This window comes from Clarias gariepinus, chromosome 27, assembly GCF_024256425.1.
Source record: "Clarias gariepinus isolate MV-2021 ecotype Netherlands chromosome 27, CGAR_prim_01v2, whole genome shotgun sequence".
In the NCBI taxonomy this organism is placed as follows: Eukaryota; Metazoa; Chordata; class Actinopteri; order Siluriformes; family Clariidae; genus Clarias; species Clarias gariepinus.
In genome coordinates, this window is record NC_071126.1 from 22,817,187 (window position 1) to 22,832,637 (window position 15,451).

The window sequence follows — 15,451 nt, forward strand, 5'->3', positions numbered from 1 at the left end:
TTGTTTGTTTGTTTGCTTGCTTTTGTGTTTATGTATTTACTGTTTGACCTTCGTCTGTGTATTTTTTGATAGATATACAGTATATCAATATGTTTTGATTTAATGTGCAGCTGAGCATGTAGTACTGACATGAAAATGTAATAAATAAATAAATAAATAAAGTTATTGGACATGTTATATATATATATAAATCTCTCCCAGCTCCACATCTCCAGTAATAAGACCCACAGACACCCTCCAGCACTACACCATGTAGACACAAGGGGGCGCTGTTTATACACTTCACCCCGGTGCTACACCCGGAAGTCTCGCGCACAGAGCAGTCTCATCCTCTCCTATAATAAACTTATTCTGAGACGCAGTGAGGAGTGACTCTGTGGGAGACATGTCTCTGTGTCTCACTAACATCAGCATCACTGTGACTGAGGACATGACCGAGGAGAAGGTACTGACACACACACACACACACACACACACTAGTCTGATACACAGAGAGATTAGTGCAGGAACTCTACCCCCTGTACTGGTCTGTGTTCTGGATCCCAGGGACATGATGGAGATTCATTATAGTCAAACAGACATGAATGTGTTGAGTTCAGTGGAAATGGTTTATTAATTATATTCTTCATCATCATCATCATCATCATCTTTATTATTAACTTCCATATAGTGCTTTAAATGTATGGCTTAGTGTGTGTGTGTGTGTGTGTGTGTGTGTGTGTGTGTGTGTGTGAATATAATAGTTTCTGTTTCATATTAATATAAATGTATTTATTTACTAGTTTTATTATTTATTTTGTATTTCTGTCCTTCCTTCCACTTTTCTCACTCAATCCCTCATCATCTCTTTTATTGTTATATCTCATCATTAATGAAGATGTTACGTATAGTCTGTGTGTGTGTGTGTGTGTGTGTGTGTGTGTGTGTATTTATCCACTCTTCATTTCTCAGGTTCTTAATATATATATATATATATATATATATATATATATATATATATATATATATATAATGTGTGTGTGTGTGTGTGTGTGTGTGTGTGTGTGTGTGTGTTGATGACAGAATGTGAAGAAGGACTTTGAGTGTGTGGAGCTGGGAGACCTGGGACAGAGGGACGAGTGCAGAGAGAAGACTCCACGCCGAGTCATTCACTTCTCCAGCGGAGAGACAATGGAGGAATACAGCACCGAGGACGAGGACGACCACACACACGCCCGGGGGGACAAGAAGGACCTTTTGTCCTCAGTGGACGCGGTGTGTGTGTGTGTGTGTGTGTGTGTGTGGAGTTATACAGTTCTCTTCACACATAACTCTGATTTAAAGTCACACAAGCGTAATTATTATAAAGGGATCGTTAAAGCTTATTGAACCTTTAACGTTAGATCTCGTCCCCTCAGCGGTGTTTGTACTCGGTGTTTATTAAAATGCTGTTTAAAGGCAAATGACGATCAGTTAATAAAAGATAAACTTTCATTCAATCTAATAAATTCTACCCCTGAAGAATCTGAGCGTCAGGATCCTGAAAACCTTCTAGAGTTCAGAGGAAACGCTGCTGAGTGACTCAGGGGTGGAAACAGTGAGTCACTGCTGGGTTCAGTCAGATGATCTGATCCTCCACCGCGCTCCTGTAATCCAGGTGAGGAGATCTGGGAGCTGAGTCACCCGGAGACGTGTCACTCCTCATCCAACTTCACCTACAGACGTCCCTCAGACTGAAGAAGCTCCGTGGATGAACGTCGAACCGTTTCCCTGATCTTCTTTAATATTATAGTTCCATGTGTTTATACACAGTAAATATAATGAGTTCAACCTGAGCTGAGGGACAGAAAGTCAAAAACTTCATGAGAAACTCTTTAGATTGAAGGTCTTCTTCTTCTTCTTCTTCTTTCTGTATTTGTAGTCGAAGCTGACGTGGGGTCCATATGTCTGGTTTCAGATGTGGAGAGCAGCAACAAACACTGTGTCAGGTACACACACACACACACACACACACACACTTCGTCAGTCTATCTGTCTGTCTTTCTCGTCTTCCTTTCTTTAATCCTCTCTCTCTCTCTCTCTCTCTCTTTCTCTCTCAGCCTGTAAAAGGTTATGAAAATGTCTGGTTTTTTTTCCTTAATGCAAACAGTTTTACATCATCACATCATATGAAGATAGAAAATACAGCAGCACCTCAGCATTCAAATCCTGAATTTTATTTAATTTTGTAAGAAATTTGTCTCGGCACACGAAGCATTTTCGCATATGAGCGCCTGAACCGATCACACGTGGAAGACGTAACACCACGAGTGCCACGAATGTTATTAAGAACATTAGCAAGAAGAAAAGAGAGACACTTTCACTTAGGTTTATTAAAGCAGTGAGTGCCGAGAGGAATCATAAATTAATGTTAAGTGAGGTTTAATGTCTATTTATTTCATATTTTACTTCATTTTCATGTCTTTTCTAAATGTTTTCATTGTTTTTATGTGCAGAAATATGATTATAATGTTGGAAACTGGTAATATTGGTAATAATATATAATGGATATAAATATAATAACAGATTATCTGCATTTACATTATTTCCTATGGGAAAAAGCGTTTTACTATATGAACTATCACCTTAAGAACTCGTCTCTGGAGTGGATTCTATTCCTATACTGAGGTCGTACTGTAATGATTTATTTTTCTTACATTTTTAATATTTAATATTTAATATTATTGGCACCTTGTTACAGATGTGTTTAAAGTAAAAAAAAAGGAAGGAATTAGCGCCACCTGCTGGTGAGATGTTACACAAACTGTAAAACTGTATAAAAGTGTGTGTTGTTGTCTTACCCTGATGGTTTACTCTGATGGCAGCGTGTGATTATGTGGGTGAGAGAGTGGCCTCGCTGTTCGGCATCACATCGGCCAAATATCAGTACGCCATCGACGAGTACAACAGGAACAACAAACAGGTAGGACTGGTGTGGGTGAACTGCTGCTTTGGTCTGTTTCATTCATCTCTCCTCAATTAGGTTTTGTTCCATTCTCTCTCTCCCCCTCTCTCTCCCTCTCTCTCTTACTCTTTATTAGAAGGAGGATGAAGTTGGTGATTCTCTTGGCTCAGATGAGGCGGAGTCACGCTTTGAGGAGAATCAAAAGGATGAGATCCAGGAGCAGAACTCTGACAAGACTAAAGCTGATGAAACTGTGAACCTGGAAGCTGAGACTCCTTCTGAACCTGAGAACCTGGACGTTGAGGTTTCTCCTGGACCGGAGAACCTGGACGCTGAGACACCTCCTGGACCCGAGAACCTGGACAGTGAGACTCCTCCTGGACCTGAGAACCTGGACGCTGAGACTCCTCCTGGACCTAAGAACCTGGACGCTGAGACTCCTCCTGGACCCGAGAGCATCAGTGTTCTGGTTCCTTTACCAGACGTTTAGGCGACTCCAGTTGCATCACAGATGTTCCTTCTTATGCAGCACTAAACAAACCTACACACTTTCCTGTTTTAATAGTGTGTGTGTGTGTGTGTGTGTGTGTGTGTGTGTGTGTGTGTGTGTGTGTGTGTGTGCGTTACATTGCTTTAACCTCGTCATGGACCGAATGTCAAAGCTTCAATCTTTTTTATACCATTTTGCACTGATTTACTGAAATACTGAAGTACTGAGTTATTTATATTTATAATTCTGTTATTTAATAAACCTTCAGAATTTATTTTTAAGTCATTTGTAAAACTCTGGAAGCCTTAATCGCATCCACTAAAGTCTAAAGTGTCTGTTTGTATTTGTAACATATTTATTATTAAATATTTCTGTATAATATACTACAATAATTACATTTCAGTAGAGTGTTTTTACTTGTTTTTTATTTAATTCTGGAATAAATCTTTAATATTGGGCAAAATATACTTTTTTGTATTATTCAATAATGTGACTCACATTGCTGTAAATTTTCTGTAACAGTTAAAAAAATAATTGTCACCTTGTTAAAGCTGGGTGTAAAGTTTAATAAAGGAAGGAATTAGTGCCGTTAGTGTGATCTCAGACTGAAAGTGGGATTTTCGAACATTTCTTTTTTCCTGAGTTATTGCCGCTCCAAGGAAGTTACATTTTTGTTCCACAACTTTTTCATTTTTGCTTACTTATTTTTTTGTCTTCTTTCTTTCTGTCTCTTCTTTCTGACATTGTTTATTCTACACCTAGAGACACAATACTGCTGGTTAAGTGGAATTTATTAGAGCTCTCCCCTCTCTCTCTCTCTCCCTCTCTCTCTCTCTCTCTTTCTCTCTCTCCCTCTCTTTCTCTCTCTCTCTCTCTCTCTCTCTCTCTCTCTCTCTCTCTCTCCCTCTCTCTCTCTCTCTCTCTCTCTCTCTCTATAAAATGGTGGTCATGTCCATTATTAAACTGTCGATAGCTTCCCCTCAGTCCTGCTTGTATCCTGGAAGTCGGCAGAGTGAAGCGATGGAGGATGGAGGATGGAGGATGGTGGTGCTGCAGAGAGACGCTTCATCTACTGTATGCAGCCACGCCTACTGAGAACAAGGACATCCTTCAGGCTGATACAATAGAGCATTGAGCTGGTGATGAACCGCTTCAACCCACATCTCATGTACAAAAACTTTGACCAGATTGATTAGATAAATAATTAAACAATTCACAATATCATCATTAAATATTATACTGTTCTTTAACATAATATGAGGGGTTCAATGCAGGCTGATTCACTTGAAAGAGGCCCCAAATATTCTGCAATAACCCTCAATATGATGAAGCAATTTGAAAAAAAAAAAAAAAAAAATATATATATATATATATATATATATATATATATATGTGTATATATAAAAATTGTATGTGCAATCGACTGCAATAATGGCTGTAAGAGTTTATGCGTGAGGTTATCTCTATAGGTGTACGGGTCACTTTTTAGTCACTTTACAAACAGACGGGTCTCTAATGTGTGTGAACAAATAAAAATCTCCTTTTCCAGTGTTATATTGGCCATGGTTTAAAAAAAGAAAAAGCTAATCTAATGTGACCTCATATAAGTAAAAACTCCTCCCCCAGTTTGTTGCTTAGCTCTGCTGATCACTGGGTGGGTGTGGCTCAGCTGTAGCTCATTTACATAAACACTGAAATGCCAGGTGTGGATGAGGAGTGAAGCAGATTAAAGTTTGAAAAATGCACCATCTGAGAGGTGTTTCAGTTGGGGAATTAACACACACACACACACACACACACACTTTGGAGGAGTTCTGAGACACGTGTCATTCATTCATCCATCGTCCATACTGTTTATCCTGTTATAGGGTCGCAGTACCTGAAGTCTATCCTGTTTAACTTTAGGAACAAGACAGGGTACACACTGGACATGATGCCAATCTATTGCACTTTGGGAATTAACCTAATGTGCATGCCTTTGGAGTGTGGGAGAAAACCAGAGAACCTGTAGGAAACCCAACAAGCGCGGGGAGAACGTGCAAACTCAATGCACACACATGCACAAACCCAAGACGGGAATCGAACCTGGACCCTGAAGGTGTGAGGCGACAGTGCTTTAGAGAATTCTCTAAAATATACAGTATTTATGGAAGGAGTCTCCAGTGTCAGTAATAAGGATGAGATAAGTTCTAATCTTCAGGACAGACGAGTTTACACTTTATGTTCCTCTGTAATAAGACAATCCGTGTCCTCTCGTCGTATTATATCAACAGACCGGTGAGGGACGGAAGCTTTACAGCTGCTGTAACGGACAACACCAACCTGTCTCATGAACTATTACACGTTTTATTATAACTATAAGACGATACAAAGTATAAAATCAAAAGAGTAAATCTGCTGGGTGGTAGTGATGACATCACCCTCTCTGTCTCTGATATCAGTTACAGTAACATCAGTGACCCAGGGGTATGTGTGAGCTGGTGGATGTGGAAGAGGGTGTATAGTGTTTATCTGTGAGTGTGTTGTCCTGTGATAAAGCACAAAAAAAACATAATTAGATCGACACACTTCACCTGTTTCAGAGGAGCAAACCTCCATCAGATGACCACATACAGTGAAAGACTAGAAGCTGTAAACAGTAGCTGTTATGTAATGAGACACAGCCACAGGCCAGGAAACCCCAAACTATTCAATAAAACCAGGAAATGTGTTAACGAGGAATAGAATCACATACAGGAATTATAGAACTGGACTTTTCATGGAAGCCCAGTGATGGGTGTGGACCTTCATGGGTGTGAGCTGATTAGATTCCAGGGTACTTGAGGATTCTGGGAAGGTGGAGATGAAGGAGAACCGGTTGTGTGGATTTCAAATGAACATGTGACTGTTGCTTCAGTGATGATCACAACAAACACTTAATCCCTCTGAAGAACTCGAGCAGTGTGTTCCGACAAGAATCGAAAAATTCCCAGTTCCCCGGGAATTGTGCACAAATAATAACAGACGTGTGATTTTAGTTTCACTATCGGCTTACGATCGCTTTGACCCGATTTAAATGTTTAAAGGTCACTTTCACTATCATTTAAATAACTTTCCCAGTTATATTTAGTTCAGGTCAAAGGTATTGTTCCGTGTACGCTGAAATTATTTGATCTCTTTGTAAAGTACCTGGCTGAATGAAATGAGCACGATGCATATGTGTGAAAGTTAGTGCACCCCTGATCATATGCTCCTGTCGAACATCCCATTTCCCCCCATTTTAAACTGTTCATTCAGCTAAAAGAACATCTGAGGCTTCAGGTCCAGTTCATCACAAAGCTGATGTTCAGTGGTGTTGAGTTAACTCAGGGCTCCGTGCAGGACACTCGACTTCTTCAATATTCAGACAGGATCACATAACATTATTTTACATAATAATTCATGATTCTTATCGCCTGATCGATGCTTAATTTTTTGTAAATATGCAAAACACATTTATATGTTTATCAGATAAAAAAGAACACATTTGTTTAATACAATTTCATGACCTTTTATGTTTAATGTCTTTAACTTTTTTGAATTTAAATCTTTCAAAGCTCTTAACTGTTGTTCAGATGAAAGATTTCACATGAAAAGATAAAAACCTGAAAAAGTTTATTATTCTAAAATGTGATATTATTAAGATACTGCAACATTAATGTGACATGGTTACGGACACTACAGCTTTTTTTGCTTTTTAAGCTTTTACCGAAAAAACAATTTAAGCAACAATTTGTACATGTCATATCCTTTTAGAAACTCACACCAATTTCAGTATCAATACTCATAAAGAAATATGTGGGCTCATATAACATCTTTTATATTTCCTTAGTGAGATTGGTCTTTTCCATGTTACATAAACTTCAGAAGAAGCTTCTTTGGCTCACACATCTTCTGTATTATATGTATAACATAAGAAATCAGCACCAATCCTGCGTTTAGGCTGAATGTCTTCATGTGTGTAAGGAAAAACAACCAATCCTGCCTGTGCGAACACTTCTCATCCACACACTCCTCCACTCATACTAGTGAAATCACACTACAGAAGTCACGACACACATTATTAATCCATGCTGAGTTTTATGGGCCAACACAATTATCCTGTAGTTCATTTATGATCCAGTAGGTGGCAGTGCAGCCACTACATGTACAGTAGATGAAACTCTATACAGCCATTATTGCACAATTTTCTAATGAAATGTGTTTATGTGTTGACGTGTGTGAGTAACCTGATCATCGGCGCTCTGGTGTGTCCTGTGAACTCCAGCGTGTCCTGTCTGAAGATCCACAGGAAAAATACAGAAATAGCGTTGCGTCCTCTTACTGTAGGTCAGCACTGACCTCACGCTGACACACGTACAGTTCACCGCTGCTACAGCAATCACGTCTAACAATAGACACTCACACTCATTTCCCTTCAGCTCACATTTCACTTAACAATCGCGTAGAAATTAACAATAGTCCTGGGCTAAAAGAAGAGAAATGTGGCCGAGAAGGGTTTCATTTAATTACGTATGTGTTTTTTAAAATATATTTTAAAGTAAGGCTTGAGTATAAAAGCAGGACAAGACAAATACAACACATCAATATTACGTCACAGTACGTTAGGAAGTCATGAGTCTAAAAAATCCAGTTCAGGATTAGAGTGACGTCCAGTGTGAGCCGATAATCTGGCCTAAAAAACTGTAAAGTCAATGTGATCGACCCAAACCCAATTCTATAAGTATTTACTCCAATCATGAATAAAATCTCGTTACAAAACAATATATACAGTATTTAGTCCATAACTTTAGCTAGCATGCTTGTTTAGAATATATTAAGCCAAAAACATGCTAAAGTTCCCGTTTCCTGAAACACGTCTACAAAAGCGAACACATAAAAGGTTTAAACTGAATTTAAATTCTACGTCAGACTTCATCAGGACGGCATTCAGACACAGGAAACAGTTTCCAGGTCCGTCCTCCAGGTACAGCGCGCTGACGTAGCCGTTATTAACCCCACTAGCACAGCCGCCACGCTAACCCCAGCAGCCTGTTTACTCATTACTCATATTACATTTAATTTCAAGATAAATTTGCACATAACACTTCCGGGATGTTCGAATCAAACCAGGACTGTTGATTGAACAGAACTCAGTCCTAAGAGTAAACACTCCCTTTATGTCTCTCTATAGTCCCCTGATACACTAATGCACTGATCCCAGTGTCTCACTAGAGCCTGGACACCATCAAGGGGGAAAGTTTTCTCAGTACACTGGAGTCATGATCGTACCGTCTGTCTGATTCATGTCTGAAACGCCGGCCTCCCTCCGGAACTCCTTTAATGTCTCGGAGTGAGGTCAGGACTGTGCGGGGGACGGGGCGATAACTCCCAGCTGTAACGCGCCCACAGACAGATGCGTCTCTTTCGCAAGTCTGCAGCAAGTTATCCATCCATCAAGTTTCAGAATCAGAAAAAGAATCTTTACATGGAACGACTGCAGTGAGGCTCCGAGCCACCTCGGCCGGGATCGACGATCACAGACGTGCGGCCGTCTTTAAAACGTTTGCACCGTTCAGATGTCTTATCATTGTCCGTATCAGAGTCTCATCACTGTACTGTGCTTAACGTCTTCTGTAAATTTCAATCACCTTCATTCACCAGAAATTTCATCACCTGTCCTGGTTTGACTCGAACGCCCCGTGTATTATAGGATGTTTTTCTGCTCACTGTGCCTGTAAAGAGTAGCTACTGTCGAGAGTTACTGCAGTGACTGTAGTGTGTGTGTGTGTGTGTGTGTGTGTGTCTGGGTGAGTAAAATTCCAGGGAAACATCAGTTTGTGATAAACTCAAACCAGCCCACATGCACAGACAGAGATTCACTGACATCATCATCATAATAATAATAATTATTATTATTATTATTATTATTATTATTATTATTATTTCCTTATTGAGGTTTGATGTGAACATTAACTGACATTCCTGATGCATCTGAATAATTTTATGCCTTATGCACATAAGTGTATATATATATATATATGTGTGTGTGTGTGTGTGTGTGTGTGTGTGTGTGTTCCTAATAAAGTGGACAGTGAGTGTATAGTCTATTCATTTCCATTCTCAGCACTATTCATTTATTATTATAATATCTGACGTCAGTTAAATGTTAAAGTACATTCTCTTTTGTGCTCGTCTGTGATAATGAAGTGAAATCGAATAGAATCTGATCTGATATTCCACATCCGTGTAGAAGCTCTGCTTCCTCTTCATTCTTCTGACTGATTCTAAAAATGTCCTGCAGCTCGGGGACTTTTTCTCTGTACAACCACTTTGACCTCATTCACAAACGTAAAAAAAAAAAAAAAAAAAGTCCTGCTTTGTGTCTGAGTTGCAGCAGCAGTGAAATAAAAAAAAAACCTCTAACGTGCCTCATCTGATGCAGCTTGAAAGCAGGATGTGAAAAAAATATCGAGCGAATTATTAATTTACCCGCTGAGACTCCAGCACGCAGAGCGAATGTCTCAGGATCGGGACAGCGGACGTGCGATTAGGAGACATTTAACGAGCGTTATGAGACGAGGAAAGTGTGCAGCTGTTTCAGTTTCTCAGAACAGAAAGTAAACACGTTGTAAAGATTAATATCTGTGAGAAATGAACTCGTTTTAATGACGTTCCTGATTCTTAAAGGCCTGATGTTACACCTGCGTCCATCAGAGGGAATCATGTGATTATTTACACTAAATCAAACATGGGGAGACTCTAGTTAAACCTTATATAACATTCACTACTGACGCACTCTTTCTTCTCTTTGTTTACACTCGGCTGCTGGATTTGTCCTGTTCTTTATACGTCCTCCTGCTGATCTTTGTCCCAGAACAGGCTAATCAAGCCTGAAAGCAAAATAAACGCTCCCTCTGATGCACAGCTGGGGATTTCCAGCAGTATTGTTTCCTGCACCAGTGCTTCCTCCAAGCTGTAAGGAAACATCCAACCTGAACAACTTCACAACTTCACACAATCTTGTTTTTTCAACTTGAAATTCATTTCGTTTGCCACATTTTCCTGCAGGTCCCTTAACATGGGACAGGTAGTGGTGCAGGGGGACAGCAGAGCCACGCTGTGATGTCTTCAGTCCTCTAACTTGTTCTGATATCGTGTGAACTTTCCCATGTCTCTCTCTTACGTGTCCATAAAACCACCACCTCATCGCTCGTCCTCATTCCTTACAGTAAGACTTCCGATGTCTCACTGAAACCCCTCCTCGGTATTTACCGGAACGTATGAATCCGCTTCCTATCGTCCGACGTCCTCCAGGTCTCCCCATGACACGTCACACGCTGATGACTTAGTACGAGACGTACGTGACACAGGATGCTCTGACCAATAAGCTTAGGTGTGGAGGACGCGTCCAGCAATGATTCTTCTTACTTTAAGTCATTTCAACTTAACGGTTGTCCAGCTGTCTCACCTCGTTGTGTCTTCTCAGCTCCTATAACATCTAGTTTTATATATATTAGCATTGCATTGTGTTCTTTCTGTACTCAGGTCTTCATTACCTCTTTGCTGTAACTCTAATTAATATGACCAAAAACATTTCTATATAAAGACCCTGTGTGGGCTTCAACAGAGAGCTGCTACAGGCCTGGAGTCACTTAATGCATCATGAAATAAAATAAATCACTCTGGGCCCGGGGGCGGAGCCTAACATCACACACCATGCCGGCTGTCCGTGTGAGATGAAACACACGTGCGGTGATCAGGTATGAATCACACAGGCAAAGAAAACAGAACATGTCCAGGTGTCGTGCGAGAGTCATCCACCATGGAATGTTCAGAATGTTACTTCCTGTTTTATCTGAACATCACACAGAACAATGCAAGATTAACTGATCTCACGTGGAAAGTCACCTGATAAACTTCATGTTCATGCCAGTGCAACTTCATACGGTGCACACGGGAGACGTGTGTGAGCAGACGGGATGAGTGCATGCAGACGGGTCTCTCTGTCTCTCTCTCTCATTCTGTCTCTCTCTCTGTCTCTCTCTGTCTCTCTCTCTTTCTGTCTCTCTCTCACTCTGTCTCTCTCTCTCTCTCTGTCTGTCTCTTTCTGTCTCTGTCTCTCTCACTCTCTCTGTGTCTCTCTCTCTCATTCTGTCTCTGTCTCTCTCTCATTCTGTCTCTCTCTCTCTCTCTCTCTCATTCTGTCTCTCTCTCTGTCTCTCTCTGTGTGTCTCTCTCATTCTGTCTCTCTCTCTGTCTCTTTCATTCTGTCTCTCTCTCTCTGTCTCTTTCTGTCTCTCTCTCTCATTCTGTCTCTCTCTCTCTCTCATTCTGTCTCTCTCTCTCTGTCTCTCTCTGTGTGTCTCTCTCATTCTGTCTGTCTCTCTGTCTTTTATTCTGTCTGTCTCTCTCTCTCTCATTCTGTCTCTCTCTCACTCTCTGTCTCTCTCTCTCTCGCTCTGTGGAAAGTCCCTGCGCCGCCTTCTTGCGGTGTTCTCTCAGTTCAGGACTCGATGCAGCCGAGTCAAGGTCGAAGTTTCCATTCCTTCTAAAGTGATCAAACCATCGTCGCTCTCATGCAGTTCTCGAGGCCGTTTGCTTTTCATCACCGTGATCAAACCTTTCTCTAAATTTAGGACGTGAAGTTGTAGTTAAATAAGGCTTGAGGTTTGGATGGGGGTCAGAGGAGGAGGTGTTGATGAATGTCGTATTGGTGCGGCTGCAGATCTCTAACGCTGTGCTGGTTCCTGATTTACTGCAGTTTAGCTCCTTTAACTGAATTAATTCCATCATTTCTAATGAGTTCTACAGAACTTCAGTGTTTTTATCAGTACATACGGTGAAGTTCTCTGTGTTTACACTGTCGGTGCTTTGTCGCGGTAAATAGCCGTGTGGTTTCGCTAATTTGTGTATATTTAAGAAAAACAGCACCACAAACCAGCGACTGGATATTCATTAGTAAATCTCGTAGGCGTATATAATATAAATATCCAGAACGACGTGGGTTTGATGATCAGCCCGGTGCGGCTTCGGCCTGCAGAACACCGGCCCTGAGACGTCCGATATCGGGTGATAACAATGAGCGTGAACTCCAAACGGGATGTGATTGGAGTCGTTGTATTTGCATTCAGAGTTTGAATAGAGAGGAATGTAGTGATGAGCAGCAGCTGAGTCGACTGAACGCTGGGAATTTCCCCGAGCTTCGCTTCCCTCAGGCACAGTTTGTCCTTTTATTCACAGACGCCGGAGTTACAGCCTTATCAGCACAACAAACAGCCAGAGAACATAGTGAACATTTCAATCCTCCAGTGTAGGGTTGGGCTTAGGAGGGGGAGAAAAAGTGCTGATCTACAGTAGATGCATGCTTTAATTTTATACACACACACACACACACACACACACACACACGCACGCGGCGGGACTTTCTGTGTCGGACTGTACAGAATAACAGAACACAGTTCACTCCCTTTATCCCTCGATATAATCCCCTGATACACTAATCCCACCAACCCCCAACACCGGCCTCCCAGGAACTCCTTGTGTAAATGTCTGGGAGCGAGGTCAGGACGTGGCAGTAACTCCCAGCCGAGTTCCTATAATGCACAAGTGGTGTGTGTGTGTGTGAATGAGTGTGTGTGAATGAGTGTGTGTGCGCTGATTACTTTGGGAACGACCGCCGCGATCGTCTCACAGTCAAATGTCTTACTGAGTCTCATCGCCGTGCTGTCAATCACATTTACCAGAAATGGGATCACAAGTCCCTGTTTGACTTGAACGTCCCTCATACTGAAATATTTAATACAAGAAAAATGAAACATGACTATAAATGTTATTTTGAAAGAAATCGTAGCGTATTATTTGTTCAGCTGTTTTTTATTCTGAGCTCAGGATGGTGCAGTACAGAGGGACAAACACGAAACAACCAACATGATGGACTCAGTCACTACATACACACACATGACTGAGCAAAGAAGGAGAAAATGGGTCACACAGGCAAAGAAACAGCACAGATACACATGATGACGTGGTTTATGGTTGTTTTCTGCTGTTTCTGTAACCAAACAAATAATAATAATAATAATAATATGATCATTTTGTGAGTTCTTTGATTTTTGCGACATCACTCCTATATTCCTGTAGTGTCAAATTCATGTGTTATAAAAATAAAGGTCATGTTTGTTTCCCCTGTCCCCCACGTCCATATAATATATTGTTTATTGTCATTTCTTAAGTTTTTAAGGGATATTAATAGAAGTCCAAGACAAGCAAATTAGTTTTTATATGCACATGAAAAATCATTCACAATTTGCACCTTTTTGTTTTTGATTCTATAAATAACACATTAACGTTTTTAAACAGCGTGGAGCTGAGACTGCTCGTATCTGGACAAACGTCCACCCAAGTGAATTTTAAAAGTGATATCTCGTGCACACGAACACAATCCATGTATAAAGACTTTAGTAAATCCTGTTTAATTATTTCCTATAAAACAAAAGTTATATCCTTGTATGTGTGCGTGTGTGTATTTGTATATGACTGCAGTCCTGATGATGTGAAGGCAGTAGACACGTCTCCTGGACTTATTTGCTCATTGAGAAGAAACGCGAAATGATCGTTCGGCTCATCGAACTGCTTCCTGAAATTATTTACACTTCTGCTTTCAGAAATCCCCAGAACTTTCCCCTCTCGGCCTGCAGCACAGGTGTAACCAGCGACCGGCGCTACAGATGACCTCAGGGCCGCGCGGACGCCGGACGTCTTTCCTGGCAGCGCCGTCCCTCACGTGTTACAGGAGACGCGCGGCGTGGAGCGGAGTCACCATTAGCAACGTTTTAGCGTTTAACATGTAGTGCGTAATTATATATCCTGCGCTCTGTGTGTGTGTGTGCGTGTGTGTGTGTGTGTGATAAGCATTTCACTGCATATCATATTGTGTACAGTTGTGTCTGTGACAAATAAACATTTGAATTTCAAAGTGATTTCAGTTAAACTGTTATCTCCCGGAATGTTTGATCTTTTTTGTTTGCGGCAAAAAAGATCATGTTATTCTATTTTTTACCGTGGTGGAAGAGGAATAAAACACCAACACCAAGACTGCAACACCAGACACACACACATACACACACACTTGGTGTTTATTCCATACTAACCCACACTGATCTTTATTTTAGGTGTTAATAAACGCTGTGATTAACATTATCATGTCGTATCATAACACGCATCGCCGCTGTCACGCTGTCTGTCTGAGATATTAGTCGTGATATTACACCAGACGTCTGGGGGAAGTCCCTGCCTGTTATTTCATTTGCTTTTCCAACCTGAAAGCAGCGGCATCACCTGATTATCTTCCGCAGATAAAAGCGACAGTCGAATGCGCTGCAGTAAAAAGACGAGCTTCAAAGCTTCACAGCGAGGTTGAAAAGAAGCTCAGATGAGAACGATGTCGCGTCCCCTTTGTGTCTGTGTGTGTGTGTGTGTGTGTGTGTGTGTCTGCGACAGTCTGGACGACGCCAGAGAATCTGCTCATCACGTCAGAGAGCAGAAAGCAGGCCGCCTTGTTTATCACAGGATGCTGCCTTCAGATTTATCAGTTTCCTGATCAGTGCTACAGCGTGACCTCCAGTGACCTTCAACAGCCGTCAGTGCAGAGAAGGGCATCGAAAAAACCTCTCACACCGTAACGCCGCCGGATTCTCAGATGATCAGTAGATTAATTCTCCATAACGCCGGCTCCGACACCGTGTTACTGTAATACTTGATGGTTTCCATAGCAACGGCTACATGATTGACAGATGAATGTTTAATAGGAATCGCTTAAAGACGTGTCGGTGTTAAGGAGACGTTTCTTTACCATCTGGGGAAGGAGTCTCCAGTGTCAGTGCTCTGTAACAGTCAGAGCTGTAACTAAGTTCTTACATTTACACGTCTTTGTTGTTTATTGGTCATGTGACACGATGCAATGTTTGTTTGTTTCGATCACTTCAGTAAACACTGGTGAGGGAAGAACTGTTTATAATGTTTATCGCTGTTATAACGTA

General features: G+C 41.1%; 1 protein-coding gene across 1 annotated transcript; it reads left to right on the forward strand.

Annotated features, from left to right (window-relative positions):
• The first annotated feature begins 232 nt into the window (after positions 1-232).
• On the forward strand, positions 233-3,731 carry LOC128515196 (protein FAM177A1-like). The gene is made up of 5 exons (XM_053489266.1): positions 233-445; positions 1,063-1,254; positions 1,901-1,967; positions 2,844-2,941; positions 3,060-3,731. Exons 1-5 carry the CDS (start codon positions 386-388, stop codon positions 3,411-3,413), a joined length of 771 nt encoding a protein of 256 aa, XP_053345241.1. The 5' UTR covers positions 233-385; the 3' UTR covers positions 3,414-3,731.
• The last annotated feature ends 11,720 nt before the right edge of the window (positions 3,732-15,451 follow it).

Coding starts and splice junctions, on each gene's coding strand:
- LOC128515196 (XM_053489266.1), top strand. CDS start 386: ATGTCTCTGTGTCTCACTAACATCAGCATCACTGTGACTGAGGACATG. Junction 1,968..2,843: donor AGCAACAAACACTGTGTCAG/GTACACACACAC, acceptor CTCTGATGGCAG/CGTGTGATTATGTGGGTGAG. Junction 2,942..3,059: donor ACAACAGGAACAACAAACAG/GTAGGACTGGTG, acceptor ACTCTTTATTAG/AAGGAGGATGAAGTTGGTGA.